This window comes from Triticum urartu, chromosome 1A (assembly GCF_056163025.1).
Source record: "Triticum urartu cultivar PI428250 chromosome 1A, HENAU_Tu73, whole genome shotgun sequence".
NCBI classification, from domain to species: Eukaryota; Viridiplantae; Streptophyta; class Magnoliopsida; order Poales; family Poaceae; genus Triticum; species Triticum urartu.
The window spans coordinates 380,269,947-380,294,096 of NC_141873.1; the positions used below are offsets into that span (position 1 = coordinate 380,269,947).

Genomic DNA, 24,150 nt, shown 5'->3' on the forward strand with positions numbered 1-24,150 from the left:
GCTGCAATTTCGTTTGGTTTTCAATATGCTTCGGTAGCTTCTTTTATCAATCCAATAAAAAATATGCTCCACATTCATCATATTAATCAATAAAACATAATACAGCTGCACTTAATGTAAAAAACCAGATCACGCGCTTGATTATGTGGCGTGTGGTGGACGCCGAATCTGCGCCATAGCTGAAGTAACCAGAGTGCACCTCCTCCACGTTGTAAACATGGTCGAGAAACAAAAGTTTGGAGAAGGCTCATGGACTTTTACGTGACTGTAAATGTAAAAATATTGTTTGGTTTTGAACCAAACTAAACAGCTTGCATTCCAGTCCATTAAGGAGTACTGCCAATGCTCATTCCACAAGATATATGAAATGTAATCTAAGCACAATATTGGATAACTGCCCATGAAAACGTATTGGAAAATTCATCAATTAATATTTTCTTTATCGACATGCACATATGAATGTTTGTCAACTATACCATCTCAACAGAGATCTGTATCTATGAACAAGCTCTATTAATTGATGCACAGGGATCAAGAATCTATGAACTGTTGCTTTTTCGCTGCTCTTTAACATCAACCAGAAGTCCAAAATCATGATGCGGGGATAGAATCTATGAACTGTTTCCCAACGCGGCACCCAACAGCAATCAGAAGTCCAAAATCTTGACGCAGGGCAAGAGAGTCTATGAACTGCTTCCTTCTTCTCTGCCAACCCAGTACGTTTTTACAGCAATCAGAAGTTTCTCAGGCACGAGAGGGCCATCTTCGTGATCAAGTAGCTTGGACTTCCATTGCATTCCCGTCACCGTCCTCCTGACCTTGTTCAGCACCTCGACATTGTCCCGCAGTATGACAGTGCCCTCTGGACGCAAGATCCTATCCATCTCAAGAAGAATGTCTTCCAGGTCACACCTAACAAGTGCACCAAGTCCATATAAGAGGAGGTCATGGATTTCCCATGTAGTGTACATATAACTGTATCACCAGGAGAGAAGAGATCACCTACTTGTTCTGATACAAACTGAAGACGCCGCTGGCATGTATCAGGTCATATGTCCTAGGGTACGTAGAGAAGGCTTCGCACCTGATAACAGCACAAAGTAATGGTAATTCAGGAATGGTTTCAACACATCAACATATTATTTGCCAATTGATACCACAACACAGGGGACTTCCAGAGTCCAGACTCACCAATCATGGTATATGCCAATAAGACCCCGCTCATAGATGATGCCAAGAGTGTTCCTCTCTGATATTGTAGGCACAACGTTCATGACCCAGGAGCCGGGAGAATCCAGCACTGCAGCAAAACTTCCGAGGCCTGCATTCATGTCCATGATATTCCTATATCTCGACTTCCCTATCAACTTGTTTACCCTCTTGTATGTATCAACATGCTTCTTCCACAACTTCTTATCCTCTTCATAGACTTCTTCTGTAACACCTGGGGTACCTTCTAGAATTCTGGGAGGGACTGCAAATAGTCTCTTTGGAAACTTCTGTAGCTGCTGTGCTCCCTCTGGGATAGGTGTTATACATGCTTCCATTTTCTTATACCTAGTATACAAAAAAGTGATTTAAAAACTGATATGAGGAAAGAACAGGAAACATAAAAGGCAGAGCTCCTGCCTCTGTTTAAATAAAACAAAGGACATAAAAACAAAATTATAACAATCTCAGACCTTGAAGTTGAGTACTCAAGTTGATGTGCATGTTAGTAGTTTACAGCATGTGTTTGTATATACTACAAATAGAGAACATACCAGATGTCATCTGCATCTTGAACGTTGCACATCTTGCTGGTACGACCATTCTTGTTATGGCATGCATTCAAATTTACCTTTTTCTGCCAAATAACAGTATCTTCCTTCTCATATATTTTATTCCAGCAAAGCATTTCAGCAATGTTCTCAATTCTATTTTGTTCTTCCTCTGAATCTTGTTTGGATCTTTGCCATGTTTTGTAATATTTCTTCCAATTGATGGGCGGACCAGATAATATCCAATAACCCCCAGGCCTAAGAACCCGATCCACTTCCATCATGTACATTCCATCTGCAGGAAGCAAAAAAGTAAAGCTCTTGAAAATAATCCAATTGACACGAGTATTTCAATATTTATGCATGGTTGACACTACTCACCATTTGATTTCCAAGGGATTAAGCAGCGTGAGCAATGGGCCATATCAAAAGATGTAGATGGGTATGGGAGCCTCATAGTCCCAAGCACTCCAATTACAGCAGGAACACCTCGCTCCAAAGCAAATTGAACCTGAGCTTCGTGTGAGTCTCGAGGTGCAAATGACATGGTCAATATATTTCTATCCATTAGGTAAGCACCCCAGCTTGCAACCTACACATGGTCAAAATGTTACCCCCACGTCTTACGGGCAAGAATGCACCGGCACAACCATAAGGAAAAAATAAGACCTAATCGTATATTTGAAAATACCACAAAGCTGGACCAAGAACCAAGATATGTACAAGAAACTAACATCTAATGACTTGGTGCTATATGAAGTAGAGCATAAGCTAAGCAATGATGCAACTAAGAAGACAATTAAAGAGATTGTGTGCAGCAGCTAACTGCTAACACATCTTCAAGGGAGCAAATGATTGAAATATGGGTTTATGAGACATACCCCACATCCAGTGTCAAGTGCAGTCCTAATGGTGCCATCAGCAAGTGGAATGACTGATGCAAGTTCATCAATGTAAGAGCTTGCTCCATTTGGAAACATTGTCCCGCCTCCTGGGAAATGGAACACATCTCCCTGGTGCTGGATCCAGTTCTGAACTGCTTTTTCAACTGTCAGACTCTTGTATGGAGCATTTGCATATGGAACATACTCACGGCTCTTGGGCCAAGCAAAAGGGGTGACATAGCCTTTTGGTGCTGGGATAAGACAGTGCAGCTTCTCATTTTCTGCAGGACAATGCCTCTCTCGATAGGTCATATTTTCTCTAGGAAAGGTCATTGCTCGGTTCTGGTCTTGGCAAGGAGTATAGTCCCTGTATCTAATATGGCATGGCTTAAACACTTTCTTGTTCATGATCAACGGATTAACACCACCCATGCTATGATGGGTCTCGAAGTGCAAATTTGGCAAGATTGTACAGTCGGTTTCCTTTGTCACCCTCAATGCTATACTGTCACCCCTCCCTGTCCCACTTTTCTGCCAAGCGCCTAGTATATAGAAGAAGCAGCACAAACCCATCACAATTACTACTGACATGATGCTCCGTGTCCTACGGTCCGGATTCATTCTCGAACCCCTCATGAACCTGAAATTATTGCAAGAAATTCATAAGGATTCACTCTAAAGGGGTCACATATTTGCAATTTACTGCTTATAGACAGGACATCTATACCGAATCAGTGAGATGTAGATGTATCAAATTAAACCAGATAAAAAGTCATTCAAATCCTAATGGATGGCAATTGCATCAGATGATCACAATTGATGACAGCAACAACAATTGATAATTGGCTACTGACTTCAATTTCACATATTACAAATCTACTTCTAGGTATTAGGATCTGATCCATATGAAACCAGGCAAGATTTACAAACCCTCATGCATAATTTAAACCACAGAGTTTATTATTATTATTTTTGCAAAGAAAACCACAGAGTTTATGACAGAACTATAATATATCTAGCAGGAGTGCTGGCCTTCAATTTAACAGAATAGTGCGACCCAGTTTATTAAGGGGAAAGCGAGCCGAAAACAAAAACCACGTTAGTCTTTGGATGTCTATTTACAGAAGGTCCGTTCTAACTTCTAGTCGTGCAGCAGTTTCAGCAGAACGGCCTAGTTCGTGCATATACCGACAGTAGGAAGCTAGCGCCAACATTCTAGAACGACGCTCTCACAGAAGCACTAGCCAATCGACCCAATGTTTCCTCCATAGCAATCATCAGAACTAAAATAGAAGTACTGCAGCACCGATCGCAGATTCTGACGCAGTCAAACCCTAATTCCAACGACAGCAACTGAACTCTCAACAAGTTCGACGACCACAATAAGTTAGGGCTCTCCGGAATTCCGATCCCGTCACGGCACGCACGCACGCACGCAGGCAAAACCACAGCGCGAGGCGGAACGAAAGCAACACGCGACGAACAGAGAGGCGGGTCGGAATTCCACGAGGCCAGAGCTCAGCCGCGGAAGCAAAATCGAAACCGAAATCAACGGGGGACACCATCAGGAGCAAGCGAGGCGAGCCGAGGCAATCCGAGGCTCGGAGAGCTAGCTAGCGCGCGCGGGGATCGAATCCAGAAGGGGGTTTAGGAGTGGAGGAGGCAAGCGAACCTCGCTCTCCGTGTCGTCTCCGCGGGGTGGAGGGCGGGCGGCGTCGCCGGCGGAGAGGGGACTGGTTGGTGGTGGGGTTGGGGTTGGGCGTACGCTGCCGTGGACCGCTGATGCTGCTTTGACTCAGGCCGCTCGCGGGAGGCGGCCAAATCGGCTCATCGCTCCGAGGACAACGGAAAGGGGACAAAATGAGAGGAGACGACGCGGGAGTGGGAAAGAGCGGCAGGTCGCGCCTGGTGTCTGGTGTCTGGTGTGCCGTGTTGGTTTGGTTTGTTGGGGCCTTTCTGCTCGACTCCTAAACCGGACGAAAGCTGTTTACTGTGGCCGAAGAATGTTATCGCCGTACCCAAACACAAAACAGAGCACGCACCACACATTTTATGCAGCATTTCCAAGTTTTCGGAAAATACGAAAAACATGGACGCGAATTATCGTATATCTTGTACACATGTATTGTGAATCACACAAAAAAAGATGTGTGGATAACGTATGAAACCCTCCACTTGTGAATTTGTTTTTTGCAGGTCACATATAATTGTATTGTTTGATGAATTTTTTGCACAAGATATGACAACTGGTATATATGATTTTTTAGTTTATTTTTAACTTCGAGAAAAATGCAACAACGAGTGGGCGCCCCACTAGCCGTGAAATATCCGCATACGTTGTTTTATATTTCAAAGGAACCTGGCGAAACTTCACTCTTAACTCCCCTCTCAAACGCCGGAAATAAGGTCTCTAGTGTCTTTTCCTGAGCTGTTCTCACGCTAGAAATAGCATAGCATCTTATCAGTCGCAACTATTTGCTATTTTATAAAGTTGGCCGTATGCATCGTTCTGATGCAGAGGCCGGGGAGCCCCCCCTTTTCGAAAAAAAACCGGTCACAACTATTCAGGATATAAAACCATGTCATAATGCTTTCATTAGAGGTAGGGATACTATAGATGGGGCATGTGACTCCATGAAATTTTGCATGAATCAAAAAGAGACATCAAAGGTGTGCTTTTGAAATTGGACTTTGAAAAGAGTTATGGCAAAGTTAACTCGGATTTCCTTTTTCCATTGTTGTGTGTGTGTGTGTGTGTGTGTGTATGTGTGTGTGTGTGTGTTAGAGAGAGAGAGAGAGAGTCCGTTTTGAAGTTAATAATTTTGTGGGGAGAAATACTGCCATGTTCAAATGTGTAAGATAGTATGAGCCTCTCTTCCTTTTTCTATTTATATTGCAGCCAACTGCTTGCAAGAATGGTGTGGCTTGCTCGGAATAGTGGGCGACTATCGAATTGATTCCTCATTTGATTAATAAAGGGGTAGCCATCCTGCAATACGTTGATGACACTATAATGTTTATACAAGATGATATTGCTAGTGCCAAAACCTTGTTTTTTAACTGTTGTTATACCACATCTTTGAGCAAATGTCTGGTTCAGAAATTCACTTCCCAAAGAGTGAAGCGCTCATGGTTTAGTGTGATGATGAGGAGTAGATGTGTGCTTATCTTTCCAATTGTCAACCGGGGTCATGACTTATCAGATACTTAGGAGTGTCCATGTGTGGTACCAAATTACATGAGGTTGACTAGATTCATGTTGAAGAAAAAATATTAGAAAACTCAAAGGTTGGGAGGTTGGAACTCTATCCCTTTGTGGCAGAGTGACAAGAATCGAAGCCTGTTTGACCAGCATGCCTATCTACCATTCATTTCATGTATAGAGATTCCCTAAAACAAATGTTGGGAGGATGGAGAAATCTATTAGAAGTTATTTTTGTCCAATAAAATGGAACTAAGAAGAAGTATCACATGGTTAGATGGCCTGTTATATGCGGATAAAAAAGGTGGGCTAGGTATTCATAATCTAGAGAACTTTAATGACAACTTACTCTGCAAGTGGTGTAGAATTTGGAGAATAGAGGGGATGTGGCAAGATATAGGTGGGCTAGGGATTCAGAATCTGGAGAGGTTTTAGCTAAAAATTTCAAGAGAGAAGTTGAACATGGTGAACTTTTCATAGATTGATGATTCTCCTATGTGGAAGTGGACTAAGTGTGGAAAGTTTAATGTAAAATTTATATATGCTCACTTGTCTAATGTGTGTCCTGGTAGATCCTTAAAGCATCTATGAAAAGTTAAAATCCTTCTAAAATTTAAGATTCAGCTATGGCCCATTTGGCACAATGCCATTGCAACAGGGAAAATAATACGACAAGAGGAATTGGACTGGTGACTCTACATGTATCTTCGGTCCCAAACATGAAAACATTAACGATCTCTTTTTTTGATTGTTCGACAACAAAATGCATAAGCTCACGAAGCGAACTGGCGCGGGTAAGCCTACCCCACAACAATTCCAACAGAGAAGACTCATTGCCCGTAGTGGCGCCCCTCGAGGGAGCCTGCCTTACATGAGTTCTGGTATTGTTCTTTGCACCCGTACTTGATCTCTTTGGAGGTTGCTGTAAGTGCATCTAGTGCCCCTTAGTGATTTTGGTGTATTGAAGACTTATAGGTTAAGGGACTAATGTGTTTTTGAGTGTACACAGGTATATAAGTCTATGAGGAGTTTGATATTTTCAGAGAAAGTCGACCCCTAAAAATGAGGTTCTTCGACTGAAGACTTTAGATTTCTGAAGACTTTGAAAGTGAAGAAATTGGTGCAATTCTGAAGACTTGGTATACATTCGAGGAACATGAAGCATGAAGACTTCTGTTTTAGTAGTTTCATTTTCTCTTTCTTGAGTCATAGGAAACACCGTACTGTTAAGGGGGGTCGAGGAAATACTAAGGAAAAAATTCCAAGTGATGCTCAACTCAAAATCCTACACCTACCAATCCCTTCAAGTGAAGCCATTGGAAATCTCATACAGTTCAGTCATATTCTTCAGTGACAGAGACGAAGTTCTTCTGGTCTCTGAGGAATTTGCTCTGACTGAGGAGTTAGGAATTCGCCAGTGCGGATTGCCTACATAGTGAGGAACATGATAGCCTTGAGGAATTTGATACTCAAAATTCCGACCGTTGCTGTGTTATGCGCCAGCTGTCCCAAGATATCTACCCACCTAACGGTCATATCATTGAAGGGCATTTATGTTTTATCATGTCGGGCTGCTCCCTAGGCTATAAATAGCCGCCCCCTACAACCACTAGCTGGTTGGCTGCTCCGAGAGAAACTGACACTTGTCATTTGAGAGCATCCCATCCTCTGAGGACTTTGAGCGAAAATCATCAAGTGAGGAAAACCCAAACCCAACACCTACAAACCCCAAGTGATTGAGCATCACTGAAGAGATTGATCCTGCGTGGATCTGACGCTTGTTACCTTTGAAGACTGTGCTTCTTCCAGACGGTTAGGCGTCAAGGTCTAGAGCATCCAAGAGGAATTGTGGATCGCCGAGTGACCAAGTTTGTGAAGGTTCGGAAGTCGCCTGAAGACTTACCACGAGTGATTGGCGCGAGGTCTGTGTGACCTTAGCTCAAGGGGAATACGGTGAGGACTGAGTGAAGGAAATATGCCCTAGAGGCAATAATAAAGTTATTATTTATTTCCTTATATCATGATAAATGTTTATTATTCATGCTAGAATTGTATTAACCGGAAACATAATACATGTGTGAATACATAGATAAACAAAGTGTCACTAGTATGCCTCTACTTGACTAGCTCGTTAATCAAAGATGGTTATGTTTCCAAACCATGAACAATGAGTTGTTATTTGATTAACGGGATCACATCATTAAGTGAATGATCTGATTGACATGACCCATTTCATTAGCTTAGCACCCGATCGTTTAGTATGTTGCTATTGCTTTCTTCATGACTTATACATGTTCCTATGACTATGAGATTATGCAACTCCCGTTTGCCGGAGGAACACTTTGTGTGCTACCAAACGTCACAACGTAACTGGGTGATTATAAAGGAGCTCTACAGGTGTCTCCGAAGGTACATGTTGGGTTGGCGTATTTCGAGATTAGGATTTGTCACTCCGATTGTCGGAGAGGTATCTCTGGGCCCTCTCGGTAATGCACATCACTTAAGCCTTGCAAGCATTGCAACTAATGAGTTAGTTGCGGGATGATGTATTACAGAACGAGTAAAGAGACTTGCCAGTAACGAGATTGAACTAGGTATTTGGAATACCGACGATCGAATCTCGGGCAAGTAACATACCGATGACAAAGGGAACAACGTATGTTGTTATGCGGTCTGACCGATAAAGATCTTCGTAGAATATGTAGGAGCCAATATGGGCATCCAGGTCCCGCTGTTGGTTATTGACCGGAGACGTATCTCGGTCATGTCTACATTGTTCTCGAACCCGTAGGGTCCGCACACTTAAGGTTACGATGACAGTTATATTATAAGTTTATGCATTTTGATGTACCGAAGTTTGTTCAGAGTCCCGGATGTGATCACGGACATGACGAGGAGTCTCGAAATGGTCGAGACATAAAGATTGATATATTGGAAGCCTATGTTTGGATACCGGAAGTGTTCCGGGTGAAATCGGGATTTTACCGGAGTACCGGGAGGTTACCGGAACCCCCCGGGAGCTAAATGGGCCATGATGGGCCTTAGTGGAAAAGAGAAGAGGCAGCCCTACATGGGCCGCGCGCCCCTCCCCTCCCTTGGTCTGAATAGGACAAGGAGAGGGGGCCGGCCCCTCTCTCTCTCTTTTCCCCCCTCCGCGAATCCTATTCCAACTAGGATTGGGGGGGGGGATCCTACTCCCGGAGGGAGTAGGACTCTCCTGGCGTGCCCTCCTTGGCCGGCCGCCTCCCCCCTCTAGTCCTTTATATACGGAGGCAGGGGCACCCCAGAGACACACAAGTTGATCCACGTGATCTATTCCTTAGCCGTGTGCGGTGCCCCCAGCCACCATAGTCCTCGATAATATTGTAGCGGTGCTTAGGCGAAGCCCTGCAGCAGTAGTACATCAAGATCGTCACCACGCCATCGTGCTGACGGAACTTTTCCCTGACACTTTGCTGGATCGGAGTCCGGGGATCGTCATCGAGCTGAACGTGTGCTAAAACTCGGAGGTGCCGTAGTTTCGGTGCTTGATCGGTCGGGCCGTGAAGACGTATGACTACATCAACCAAACGCTTCCGTTGTCGATCTACAAAGGGTACGTAGATCACACTCTCCTCTCGTTGCTATGCATCACCATGATCTTGCGTGTGCGTAGGAAATTTTTTGAAATTACTACGAAACCCAACACTGAGTGTTCTGGACTGCGTGTTCAGAACTAGGTGTCCGGGACTGTGTGTCCTCAGGTTTAAATACCTAGCCGCCCTAACCAGACGTACAACTGTCACAACAGTTGGAACTGGTCTACCAAATCATTGTCTTCACCAAACTGACTGGTTCTATTTCCTCAACTCTTTCATTTCCTCATAATTGTGTTGAGTGCTTGTTCGTATATGTGTATGAAGACTTTGACTGAAGACTTTCTCAATTTCTTCAGTTCAATTTCTTCAGTCAGTTTGTCTTCATCATGTGTTATCCTGTGCTTACGCTTTCGGTACTCTGTGCTTATCTTCATTTCATCATAATGACTATGCTTGTGTTCTGTTATGTTTCCTTTTGAGTACTTATTCCGCTGCTAGTAGTTCTTCGCTAAGGAATTTCCTCACCTGCAAATTCCTCAGTGAAGAATTCATAAAAATCGCCTATTCACCCCCCTCTAGTCGATATAACGCACTTTCAATTGGTATCAGAGCAAGGTACTCCCTTGTTCTGTGTGATTTTGGTTTAACCGCCTGGAGTTTTAGTTATGTCAACCACAGGTATGAAGAAAGTGGCATGCCCCATCTTTGACGGTCACGAGTATCCCAAGTGGAAGGCCATGATAAAGAAGCGCCTCATGGCGATGAACAGCGAGTTGTGGACCGTCGCTGAGATTGGTCTGACCGATCTGTGCAAGATGGCGGAAGCTGATGACATTCGCAAGTACACTCTTCTCAACCTCATGGCGAAGGACGTCATCTGCTCCTGTCTGTCTCAAAATCAGTTCAGGAATATCATGCATCTCAATCATGCGAAGCTTATCTGGGACCATCTCTCTGAGGTCTATGAAGGTCATCGAACCTGTCATGATCCTTGGTTTGAGGACTTTAAAGAATCTCTCAAAGCGATGACATTCGAACCAGAATCATCATCTTCTACATCATGCCTTATGGAGAAAGATGCTAAGATAACCGAATGCTACCTATCTGAGTCTAGTGATGATGAATCTGGTGATGAATTTGGACCCAGCTATGTCAAACTTGCTTCCCTTTCCACTAAACAATAAAGAGCTTTGGAAAAAGTTCAATACATGTTAAATAAGAGCGATGATATGTTGGGTGAAGAAATGGATCAGTCAAAAGCTTTGGCTGAAAGTCTTCAGAGACTTCATACTAAGTATGACACCCTTCAAGATCATCATAACACTCTCTTATCTGATCATGAGAAGCTTTCTTATGAATTTCTTCAAAGAAAGCAAGACCTTGAGAAGCTAAGAGTGAGTTATGAAGATCTTCAGAAGGAGCGCGATTCATTACTTGCTCAACAAATCAGCGCTTCTCGGGAAGAATTTGTTCCTCCATGCTTGAAGTGCATTGAACGTGAATCTGCTAATTCTTCACCTGAATGTTCAAATGCTGCTAATGTTTCAAATTCTTCACATGCCTCTGCTATCACTAATTCCTCATCTGAGGACACTGCTAGTATCACTAACGATGCAGGGCTGAAGGAATTGTACATGACAGGCATGTACAAAAGCCTCAAAGGGCATCAGACTCTTTGTGATGTGCTTAAAAAGCAGATCCTCAACAGGAACCCTAGGAAAGAGGGTATTGCCTTTGAGAGGAAATTCAATGTTGATGGTACATATTGGAAGCCTGAGCAGTACCCCAAAACCTCATGGGTTGCTGCAAAAGGACCTCGAGTTGATCCATCTAACTTATCTAGCTTTGCATGTGAATCTCCTCGTTCTGATGATGAGTCATTTGACTCCAACTATAAACTGTTCAAAAATCAGAATGGTGAAATATTTGCTAAATATGTTGGCACTAACTGCAGGAACGGTCCTCCTATGAAGAAAATCTGGGTTCCCAAAAGGTGCCTTGAAAGTCTTCAGGTGAATGTCCTCAGGACACCACCTGTGAAGAATAGGAACCCCAGATCAAATTCTTCATATGGACCAAATTCCTCAAAAGGATCAAAGTCCTCATATGAATATCATCGTGCTAACAACTCTGTTTCGTAGGGAAGAGCTAAGGGCTATGAATATGAGCATTATTCTTCTAATCATTATGTTCATAAGTCCTCTAACAATTTCTCTACTTATTCATATGCTTATCCTAACCCCTCTTATGTGAAACGAAATGGACTGGCTTCTATGCCACCTTTCTCGTATGGAGCTCGCAGAGTGATGAACTCTTTGTCACCCCTTCAGATGTGGGTGGTGAAGAAAAAGAACTAATCTCTTCTACAAGGTCAGGTCTCCAGACGTACGTAATCGTCTGAAGAATTTGCTGGAGACCTGAATATGCCTGAAAGGACATAGGCCAATCATGAAGAAATGAACTTTCATTTCTCACGTCCGCATACTACTTTATCTATTCTGTTGCTTGATGAAATCGATCTGATGAATTGATGTCATATTCTTCACTGATGAAGTATATGAGTTCGTAAGTTGCACTAATTCATCTGCAGGATGATCAACCCAAAGCCACTGAGTGGGTCCTCGATAGTGGATGTACAAATCACATGACTGGTGACAAAAATCTATTGATGGATGCTCCCTTATCACCATCACATCTGAAGCATATCATCTTCGCTGACAAAGGCAAAAGTTAGGTATTGGTTCTAGGTAAGGTTGCGATCACAAAGGATCGACACATGGACAAAGTCATGCTTGTCGAGTCCTTAGGATATGATACGTCTCCAATGTATCTAGAATTTTTGATTGCTCCATGCTATATTATCTATTGTTTTGGATGTTTACGGGATTTATTATACACTTTAATATCATTTTTGGGACTAACCTATTAACCCAGAGCTCAGTGCCAGTTTCTGTTTTTACCTTGTTTTAGAATATCGCAGAAAAGGAAAACTAAACAGAGTCCAATTGACCTGAAACTTCACGGAACTTATTTTTGGATCAGAAGAAGCCCAGAAGACTTGGAGTGCACGTCAGGGGATTTACGAGGAGGCCACGAGGCAGGGGGGCGCACCCACCCCCTCTGGGCGCGCCCTCCACCCTCGTGGGCCCCTCGTGGCCCCCCTGACGTACTTCTTCCACCTATATATCTCCATATACCCTAAAACTACCGGGGAGCACAATAGATCGGGAGTTCCACCGCCAGAAGCCTCCGTAGCCACCGAAAGCCAATCTAGACCCGTTTCAGCACCCTGCCGGAGGGGGAATCCCTCTCCGGTGGCCATCTTCATCATCCCGGTGCTCTCCATGACGAGGAGGGAGTAGTTCTTCCTCGGGGCTGAGGGTATGTACCAGTAGCTATGTGTTTGATCTCTCTCTCTCTCTCTCTCGTGTTCTTGATTTGGCACGATCTTGATATATCACGAGCTTTACTATTATAGTTGGATCTTATGTTTCTCCTCCCCCTCTACTCTCTTGTAATGGATTGAGTTTCCCCTTTGAAGTTATCTTATCGGATTGAGTCTTTAAAGATTTGAGAACACTTGATGTATGTCTTGCCGTGCGTATCTGTGGTGACAATGGGATACCACGTGATTCACTTGATGTATGTTTTGGTGATCAACTTGCGGGTTCCGCCCATGAACCTATGCATAGGGGTTGACACACGTTTTAGTCGTGATTCTCTGATAGAACTTTGGGGCACTCATTGAGGTCCTTTGTGTTGGTTGAATAGATGAATCTGAGATTGTGTGATGCATATCGTGTAATCATACCCACGGATACTTGAGGTGGCATTGGAGTATGTAGGTGACATTAGGGTTTTGGTTGATTTGTATCTTAAGGTGTTATTCTAGTACGAACTCTAGGGCTGTTTGTGACACTTATAGGAATAGCCCAACGGATTGATTGGAAAGAATAACTTTGAGGTGGTTTCGTACCCTACCATAATCTCTTCGTTTGTTCTCCGCTATTAGTGACTTTGGAGTGAGTCTTTGTTGCATGTTGAGGGATAGTTATATGATCCAATTATGCTATTATTGTTGAGAGAACTTGCACTAGCGAAAGTATGAACCCTAGGCCTTGTTTCAACGCATTGCAATACCGTTTGTGCTCACTTTTATCATTAGTTACCTTGCTGTTTTTATATTTTTTTCAGATTACAAAAATAGTGCACCTGTACCACTATTATCATCCATATACCACTTGTATCACCATCTCTTCGCCGAACTAGTGCACCTGTACAATTTACCATTGTATTGGGTGTGTTGGGGACACAAGAGACTCTTTGTTATTTGGTTGCAGGGTTGCTTGAGAGAGACCATCTCCATCTTACGCCTCCTACGGATTGATAAACCTTAGGTCATCCACTTGAGGGAAATTTGTTACTGTCCTACAAACCTCTGCACTTGGAGGCCCAACAACGTCTACAAGAAGAAGGTTGTGTAGTACACATCAAGCTCTTTTCTGGCGCCGTTGCCGGGGAGGTTAGTGCTTGAAGGTATATCTTTAGATCTTGCGATCGAATCTTTTTGTTTCTTGTTTTAGCACTAGTCTAGTTTATAAAAGAAACTATAAAAAAAGGAATTGAGTTTACCTCATACGCTTTATCTTTTTAATATCTTTCGTGAGTATGATGGGAAGGAAAATTGTGCTCAAGTGCTAGAGGAAGAAGTCTATAAAATGTTTGGCACTAAATCTTTGAATGATGAGCATGATTGCAATGTTTTTAGTATGAATTCCTTGAATATCTATGATGCTAATGATATGCAAAGCCACAAGCTTGGGGAAGCTATGTTTGATGAAGATGATATTTTTTGTCCCCCAAGTTTTGATGCTATAAAGAATAATGATATCCATGAAACTTGTCATCATGATTTTAGTTTTCAATTGGATTATACCTCACATGATAATTATTTTGTTGAACTTGCTCCCACTACTATTCATGAGAAGAAATTTGCTTATGTGGAGAGTAATAAAATTTCTATGCTTGTAGACCATGAAAAGAATGCTTTATGTGATAGTTATATTGTTGAATTCATTCATGATGCTACTGAAAATTATTATGAGGGAGGAATATATGCTTGTAGAAATTGCAATAATACCAATTTTCCTCTATATGTGCTTAAAGTTTTGAAGCTATGCTTGTTTTACCTTACTATGCAAGTTGATTCTTGTTCCCATAAATTGTTTGCTCAAAAAATCCCTATGCATAGGAAGTGGGTTAGACTTAAATATGCTAGTTATATTCTTCATGATGCTCTCTTTATGTTTCAATTCTTATCCTTTATGTGAGCATCATTGAAATCATCATGCCTAGCTAGGTGCGTTAAACGATACCGCTTGTTGGGAGGCAACCCAATTTTATTTTTATACCTTGCTTTTTGCTCCTGTTTAGTAATAAATAATTTACCTAGCCTCTGTTATGATTGAGTTTCTTGTGTTTAATTAGTGTTTGTGCCAAGTAGAACCGTTGGGAAGACTTGGGGAAAGTCTTGTTGATCATGCTGTAAAAAAAACAGAAACTTTAGCGCTCACGAGAATTGATGCCATTTTTATTTGGAAAGTGCTATTTAGTTAATTCTTTTTGAATATGATTAATAGATAAATTCCTCTCGTCCATAAATTTATTTGAGAATTTTATGAGTTCCATAAGTATACGTTTGATCCAGATTACTACAGACTATTCTGTTTTTGACAGATTCTGTTTTTCATGTGTTGTTTACTTATTTTGATGAATCTATGGCTAGTAAAATATTTTATAAACCATAGAGAAGTTGGAATAAAGTAGGTTTAACACCAATATAAATAAATAATGAGTTCATTACAGTACCTTGAAGTGGTGATTTATTTTCTTATACTAACGGAGCTTACGAGTTTTCTGTTAAGTTTTGTGTTGTGAAGTTTTCAAGTTTTGGGTAAGGATTCGATGGACTATGGAATAAGGAGTGGCAAGATCCTAAGATTTGGGATTCCCAAGGCACCCCAAGGTAATATTCAAGGATGACCAAGAGACTAAGCTTGGGGATGCCCCGGAAGACATCCCCTCTTTCGTCTTCGTTCATCGGTAACTTTACTTGGAGCTATATTTTTATTCACCACATGATATGTGTTTTGCTTGGAGCATCAATTTATTTTTTTAATATTTTCTTGCTGTTATTTAGAACAATATTTTGCATCTTTTATTTCAATAAAAGTGGCATTGATAGCCTTTACTATGCCTATTTTAGAATTCCACATGTTGCTGTTTGAAAACAGAAAGTTTACAGCTGTTGCAATAATTCCCTAGAAAAGTAAGAATGTGATAAAATGTTGAAACCTTTTGCATACTAAGCTCTGATAAATTTACTACAGTGGGAATTTTCTTTCATAATTTTTGAAGCTAGGGAAGTATGGATCTTGCTGCACTCTTCACAGACTGTCCTGTTTAGGCATATTGCTGTTATGTTTGCATATGTTTGCTTATTTAATGATTATATTTGAGGATTGGACTATTAAATATGCAGAGGCATTTTGTATGCAACGTTGAATAATAATTTTATTTATTTTCTACAGTAGAGTATGATAAGGTTTTTGCAATGGTTTATACTAACTTATCTCACGAGTCCTTGTTGAGTTTTGTGTGGATGAAGCTTTAGAGATTTAGGGAGACCGTGATATGAGAGGAATTAAGGAGACACAAAAGCTCAAGCTTGGGGATGCCCAAGGCACCCCAAGATAATATTTCAAGAAGTCTCAAGCGTCTAAGCTTGGGGATGCCCCGGTTGGCATCCCACCTTTCTTCTTCAACAACTATCGGTTAGTTTTGGTTGATCCTAGGTTTTTGCTTCTTCACATGATGTTTGACATTCTTAGAATGTCATTTTATTTTGCTTTTCTTGCTGTTTGAATAAAATACCAAGATCTGAAATTATTAAATGTTAGAGAGTCTTCACATAGTTGCATAATTATTCGACTACTCATTGATCTTCACTTATATCTTTCGGAGTAGTTTGTCGTTTGCTCTAGTGCTTCATAAAATCCTTTTAGAGCACGGTGGTGGATTTATTTTTGTAGCGACCAGACCTCAAATAGTCTGATCTCTGTGCTCTGGTGTCATCCCTGGATCAGTAATGCTGACACCACACAGTACTCGGAGGATTTATAACAGAGTAGCAATCACACACTTATTACATTGAGTGTCTCAAGAGAACTTATTACAATAAATATGGCTTAAGGCCATCTAATAACGATAACAGCGGAAGGCTTGGAAGATAAGTGAGTCCATCAACTCCAACAGCATCACTGAGTATAGAACCGTGACCTAAAACTCCTTAATCGTCGTCTGAAAAGTCTGCAACATTAACGTTGCAGCCCGAAAACGGGTCAGCACATGGAATATGCTAGCAAGGTAACACATAGAGAGTAATGGAATGAAACAGCTATACTATATGCATATTTGGCTGGTGGAAAGCTCTATGGTTACAGTTTTGCGTAAAGCCAATTTTCCCTATTTCAAAGGAATAAATTTATTTAACTATCATGGTAGTTGTTAAACATTGAGAATGATTGACAGCATTCTCAATCCCAATTAAGCATCATCATTAAACATAACCAAACAAAATTAATTTAGAGTAACATGTTGAGATTCACATGATAATTCAAGTACTAGATACTCAAGATGTCCATAACCGGGGACACGACTAACCATGATTAGTTTATTACACTCTGCAGATGTTTGCGCACTTTTCCCCACAAGACTCGATCGCCTCCGTTTGGTTTCTCGCACTACAAGGTGTTTGAGAAGACGGATGACCGAGACATAGTCTTTCAGAAGCGCTAGCACCTTACAATCGGGTAGACCGTACCACCTACATCCCCTACATCTGCTAGTCTACCACTGTAAGAGTTCGCACGACTTAGTCAACTATGCTAGATCCCATAATAGCTTGTGGCTGCACACGGAAGTTTCTAGTATGAATAGTCTCATGATCCCTTTGAGCCTGGGTGGCGGTCCAAAAGAAAACAGGCAAATCCTGGAATACCCAGGTGCCTCAATCCACCCAGATGTGTGTTTAAGTTGCCACCTTAGATAAACCATTAATTAACAAAACTCACATCTATCATGGATATCACTCACCCAATCCACGTCTACTAGCATAGCATGGCATAATAAGCAAACGTAGAAGTAACTCCCAAAGGTTTGATAATAAACAGATAATAGGTACTACCTCAACTACTTCCCATCCCACAATTTAGTTAGATCCTAATCATGCAACGTGTGAGGATTGATCTAATGCAATAAAACTGGGTAGTAGTAAAGGTATGATCAAAGTGTTACTTGCCTTGCTGATGATCCGCGAAACCATGAGATTCAAAGTAACAACCGGCGCACTCCGGGTATTCTATCACAGACAAACAAACAAGCATACAATAAGTACTCATCTAATGCACAGGTAAAACTCAAATTAAGAGATCTAACCAGAAGGTTCAACTTAAGAACTCCGGTTGGCAAAAAGAATCAAATCGAACGAAGCAACGAAAGTCAAACGGCGAAAGAAAACAACTTCGTTCTAGTAATCTGGATTTAGGGCAAATTTTACAGTAGCAAAATCTTGTTTAAGTTGGTTAAACTGATAGAGGGTTTCGAGACGAAACTCCAGGCGCTTGAATCGCCTGATTCCGATGAACGAGCGAAAAGTTATACTAGAACGAAAATCGGATCAGGAATCGCGATCAGAAAAATCATGGATTTAATCCGAGAAAAAGAAAAACGACGAACGTTTGCTAGAACGAACGAATGGACGAACGCTCACTATTTAAATAAACCGGAAAAACCGATCTATTTAAAAAAACCGAATCTAAAAAAAAAACGACGGAAAAACCGACGAAAACCGATCTATTTTTTTAAAAAAAAACGATGGCACGGAAGTCGAGGCGCGGCGAACCTCGGGCGGCGGCGGCGGGCAGCGGCGGCGGCGCGTGGGGCACAGGGCGGCTAGGGTTTGCTGGGGCTGGGGCTGGGCCTTTCCCCGGCTTATAAAGCCCGCCCGGGCCGGTGTCCAGGTCAGACACGGCCCGTAGGTCGGTGCGCATTTTTTTTATAATTTCGCTCGGAAGAAAAATAAAAAGAAATACTAAACGGACTCCAAAAATTTCGAAATAAATTTTCACGGGCTTCTAAAATGAAGCCGCACAAGGTGAACATTTATTTGGTACCTAAATGCAATTTTAAAAAACGCACATTTTTCCTAAATTCAAATAAAACACCGAAAAAACTCCGAAATAAAATCTTATTTGATTTTATTATTAAGTCCTCAATATTTCTTTATTTTGGAAAGTCATTTTATTCCCTCTCTCATATTTTTGTAGTAGAAATAATTGATGATAAAATAAATAAAATCAAATGATCCTATTCTCAAAATTTGAGAAAACTCAAATATGAAAATAACGAAATCCCCAACTCTCTCTGTGGGTCATTGAGTTGCGTAGAATTTCTAGGATCAACCAAAATGCAAAATAAAATATGATATGCATAGATGATCTAATGTATAACATTCCAAATTGGAAATTTGGGATGTTACAAACCTACCCCCCTTAAGATGAATCTCGCCCTCGAGATTCGGGTTGGCTAGAAAATAGGTGAGGGTGGTCCTTGAGCAAATCTTCCTCTCGTTCCCAGGTGGCTTCATCCTTTGTGTGGTGGCTCCACTGAACTTTGCAAAACTTGATAACCTTGCTGCGAGTGACTCGACTGGCAAATTCAAGGATCTTAATTGGTTTCTCTTCGTAGGTCAAATCGTTAGCCAACTAAATAGTTTCCAAAGGCACTGTATCTCTCAACGGTATGTCAGCCATCTCCGTGTGACATTTCTTTAACTGAGAAACATGAAACACATCATGAACTCCTGACAATCCTTCAGACAATTCCAACTTGTAGGCCACTTCTCCCATACGTTCCAAAACTCGATAGGGTGCTACAAATCATGGCGCTAACTTCCCTTTAACTCCAAAACGCTTTGTTCCCCAAAGTGGAGATACTCGAAGATAAGCTCTATCTCCGACTTCGTAAACTGTCTCCTTGCGTTTAGAATCTGCATAGCTCTTCTGTCTGGACTGGGCTACCTTGAGCCTATCGCGAATCAATTTCACCTTCTGTTCAGACTCTTTAATCAAGTCAGGTCCAAACAACTGGCGGTCTCCAACTTCGTCCCACGACAACGGTGTCCTGCACCTCCTTCCGTACAAGGCTTCGAAAGGGGCCATCTTTAAACTGGTTTGATAACTGTTGTTGTAAGAGAACTCTGCATATGGCAAATTATCGTCCCAACTAGATCCATAATCTAGCGCACAAGCTCTCAGCATATCCTCCAAAATCTGATTGACTCTCTCGGTCTGTCCATCTGTCTGTGGATGAAAAGCTGTACTGAATTCTAGCTTGGTATCCAAAGTTTCGTGCAACTGCTTCCAGAACTTTGAGGTAAACTGGGTTCCTCTATCTGATACGATACTCCTCGAAACTCCATGCAGACATACGGTCCTGGTCATGTATATCTTTGCCAACTTAGCACTGGTGTAAGTGGTCTTTACCGGGATGAAATGAGCTACCTTCGTCAATCGATCAACTACAACCCAAATCGAGTCATAGCATGAACGAGTCCTGGGCAATCCCATGATAAAATCCGTGCCTAGCTTATCCCACTTCCATTTGGGTATTGGCAATGGTTGTAATAATCCTGCTGGCTTCTGATGCTCTGCCTTTACTCTCTGACATACATCACAAACTACTACATACTCCGCAATATCCTTCTTCATTCCGGTCCACCAGAAAATATCTTTCAAATCCAAATACATCTTGGTATTTCCTGGGTGAATTGAATATGGTGAATCGTGTGCCTCTTGCAGAATCAACTTCCTAATCTCCGGGTCATTGGGCACATAAACACGGTTTTCAAACCATAGGGTGTCGTGCTCATCCTCACGAAATCCTTTAGCTTTTCCTTTGCTCAGTTTCTCCTTTATAGCGGCAATCTCTTTGTCAGTTTTCTGAGCTTCCCTGATTCTATCCATCAAAGTTGACTGAATCTCCAATGCTGCTACATAGCCTCTCGGAACTATTTCCACACATAGTTCACGAAGATTTTCTTCTAACTCCTTGGGTATTTCTCCCGTCATTAGCGTATTGACATGGCTCTTACGGCTTAATGCGTCAGCTACTACATTAGCCTTTCCGGGGTGATAATGCAATTTCATATCATAATCCTTGATAAGCTCCAACCATCTCCTTTGTCTGAGATTCAACTCCTTCTGGGTGAAAATGTACTTCAAACTCTTATGATCCGTGTACACCTCACAATGATTTCCAATGAGGAAATGCCTCCATGTTTTCAAAGCATGCACTACGGCCGCTAACTCCAAATCATGCGTGGCATAATTTAACTCATGAGGCTTCAGTTGTCTCGAGGCATATGAAACAACTCTCCCTTCCTGCATAAGCACTGCTCCAAGTCCTCGACGTGAAGCGTCGCAATACACCTCATAATCTTTGGTCTGGTCTGGAAAAATCAACACTGGTGAGGTAACCAAACGTTTCTTCAACTCTTGGAAACTAGCCTCACATTTCTCCGTCCATATGAACTTGGTATCTTTCTTTAATAACTCCGTCATAGGCTTCGCAATCTTTGAGAAATTCTCAATAAATCTCCGGTAGTATCCTGCGAGTCCAAGAAAACTCCGGATCTCTCCAAATGTTGTTGGGGCTTCCCACTTGGTCACGGTTTCAACTTTAGTGGGATCAACTGCTATACCTTCTCCAGATATAACGTGTCCGAGGAATCCTACTTCCTTCAACCAAAACTCACATTTGCTGAACTTGGCATATAATTGATGTTCTCTGAGATTTCCAAGTACCAAACGCAAATGCTCCTTATGTTCCTCTTCATTCTTCGAATAAACCAGGATATCATCAATGAACACTACGACGAACTTATCCAAAAACTCCATAAATACTTTGTTCATCATGTTCATAAAATAGGCAGGTGCGTTAGTCAGACCAAATGACATAACGGTATACTCATACAGCCCGTACCTCGTGGTAAAAGCTGTCTTAGGTATATCCTGTTCTCGAATCTTCAACTGGTGGTATCCTGATCGCAGACCAATCTTGGAAAATACCTTAGCTCCTTGCAATCGATCAAACAGATCGTTGATCATTGGTAGTGGGTACTTGTTCTTGATCGTTACTTCATTCAATCCTCGATAATCAACAAGCATCCTTAACGATCCATCCTTCTTCTCCACTAGAAGTACTGGCGATCCCCAAGGCGAAGAACTTGGGTGAATATATCCTTTATCCAGTAACTCCTTAATCTGCTTCTTAATTTCCACCAAATCCTTTGCTGGCATCGTATATGGTCTCTTAGATATTGGCCCTGTGCCTGGCAATAGCTCAATCAAAAACTCAATATCTCTATCCGGTGGCATGCCTGGCAACTCTTCTGGAAATACTTCAGGAAAATCCCTTACCACTGGTACTTCCTCCTGCACAACTCCTGTTAAGCAATTTACTTGGGTCCTCTTTGGCACATGTCGGGATACATACTTGATCCTTCTCCCTTCTGGGGTGGTAAGCAAAATTGACTTACTAGCACATTCAATATTCCTTCCATACTTTGATAACCAATCCATGCCTAATATCACATCCAATCCTTGGGATTCCAATACTATTAGGTCTGAGGGAAAAACATAGTTACCAATCCTTAATGGTAACCGATCACACCATAGACTAGCCACATACTCTGCTCCAGGCGAGGTTACTAACATGGGTGACCTAAGGGCTTGGGTTGATAGGTTATACTTATCCACAAATCCCCTTGAGATGTATGAATGCGATGCACCAGTATCAAAAAGAACGAGTGCAGTAAATGACTTAACCAAAAACTTACCTATTACTGCATCGGGCTGAGCTTCAACCTCCTCCACGCTAACGTGGTTCACCTGTCCCCTGTTGAAAGGGTTTGACTTCTTCCCAGAACTTCCATTGCCATTTTGGCCTTTAGGACATTCATTGGCATAATGTCCGGTCTTTTGACACTTAAAGCAAGTGACTTGGCTCAGGTCCTTCTTGGCTGGGGTTGACGGGTTGGTGCGATTCTGGCCGTTGCTTCCTCCATTGCCATTACCATTCTTGGTGCCATTGTGGTTGTGCGAGCTACCTCCTCCATGGGTATGCTGAAAATGTCCTCCCGGTCTAGGGGTAAAACGTGGCTTCTGCTGAGCTCCTGAATTGTACTTCCCTTGTCCATACTTCCTATTGCAATTCTCAATTTGCTGCTGCTTCCCTTCAATCATAAGAGCACGATCTACCAACTCCTGGTAGTTGTTGAAGGTGGCTACCATCAACTGCATGCTCAACTCATCATTCAGTCCTTCCAGAAACTTCTCCTGCTTAGCTGCATCTGAAGCGACGTCATCTGGTGCATAACATGCTAACTTATTAAAATCCTCCACATATTGGCCAACTGTCCGTCCTCCTTGGCGCAAGTTGCGAAACTCACGCTTCTTCATGGCCATAGCTCCTGCTGAAACATGTGCAGTACAAAAAGCCTGCTGAAACTGGTCCCATGTGACAGTGTCGACGGGGAAAGTGGCTGTGAAATTCTCCCACCATGATGCTGCGGGTCCTTCTAGCTGATGTGCGGCAAACTTCACCTTCTCCGCATCTGTGCATCCTGCTGTGGTCAACTCCCTAGCTGTCTTGCGGAGCCAATCATCTGCTACTATCGGCTCGGTGCTACTAGAAAAAACCGGCGGATTCAGCCTAAGAAAACAGGCTAAGTGGTCAACAGGTGGTGGTGGTGGGTTGTTGTTGTTGTTCCCCTGATTCTGATTCTAGACTAGCAACTGCATCAATGTGTTCTGCTGCTGGATCAACTAGGTGAGCTCTGATGGAAAGGCAAATCCGGGGTCACGTCTCGGAGACATCTGAGGGGTTTAGAAAAGATGAGATGTAAGAATAGAGGGGGTCTAAAGAGAAAACACTACGCATATGCACATGAGGCAAAAGCAAACAATTCACTTCATTCAATCAAACAAGGGCATACAATTGATCTATCTATCGCAAAAGTGCTCGGACTACTATATTTACATGGTGGACTACTACTACTGATGAGGTGGTCTACTAGAAATATTCTTCGGTTGCAGACTCCATGATATCTGCTCCAGCTTCATCAACATAGTCATCATCGCTACTATCTGGATCCGAGCTGGTGCCGTCGATGATGATGTAGTCTTCCGGGCTAATCTCCTTGGGTTCTTCGTCTTCATCTATTGGCGTAGGGCCTCCCATAAATATCCCGATCTTCATGATCAGGTCGTCATTCTTATCTACCAATACTTCAATTTCTTCTTCATAATCTTCACGTGTAGCCTTGAGTTCTTCCTCCAGTTCCTTGATTCTGTCCTTGCCTTCTTCAGGTCTATCATGTCGGCGCACATCTGGTTCTCCTGTTGTCGAATGTGCTGGTTTAACTCCTGGATAAAAGCTGCAATTGATCTATCCTTCCTAGTGCTGATCATCTCCCAGTGCTCATCTCGGCGCCCACAAATCTGGTAGATAGTATCCTTGAGATCCTTGCAGTAGACTTCTCCAATGCGTCCCATGGTGATGTGAGCTGCCATGCTCTTTCCTAGACTCCAAGTTGGTGCATCAAA

At 42.2% G+C, this 24,150-nt stretch overlaps 1 protein-coding gene and 1 pseudogene across 1 annotated transcript; both read right to left on the reverse strand.

The window, feature by feature from the left end:
- Window positions 1-409: 409 nt before the first annotated feature.
- LOC125513380 (putative methyltransferase PMT2) lies at window positions 410-4,611 on the reverse strand. The gene is made up of 7 exons (XM_048678490.2): window positions 4,317-4,611; window positions 2,642-3,284; window positions 2,142-2,352; window positions 1,764-2,055; window positions 1,192-1,557; window positions 1,007-1,084; window positions 410-912 (listed from the first exon to the last, which is right to left on the reverse strand). Exons 2-7 carry the CDS (start codon window positions 3,278-3,280, stop codon window positions 684-686), a joined length of 1,815 nt encoding a protein of 604 aa, XP_048534447.2. The 5' UTR covers window positions 3,281-3,284; window positions 4,317-4,611; the 3' UTR covers window positions 410-683.
- On the reverse strand, window positions 3,860-23,421 carry LOC147991324 (uncharacterized; annotated as a pseudogene).
- Window positions 23,422-24,150: the final 729 nt, after the last annotated feature.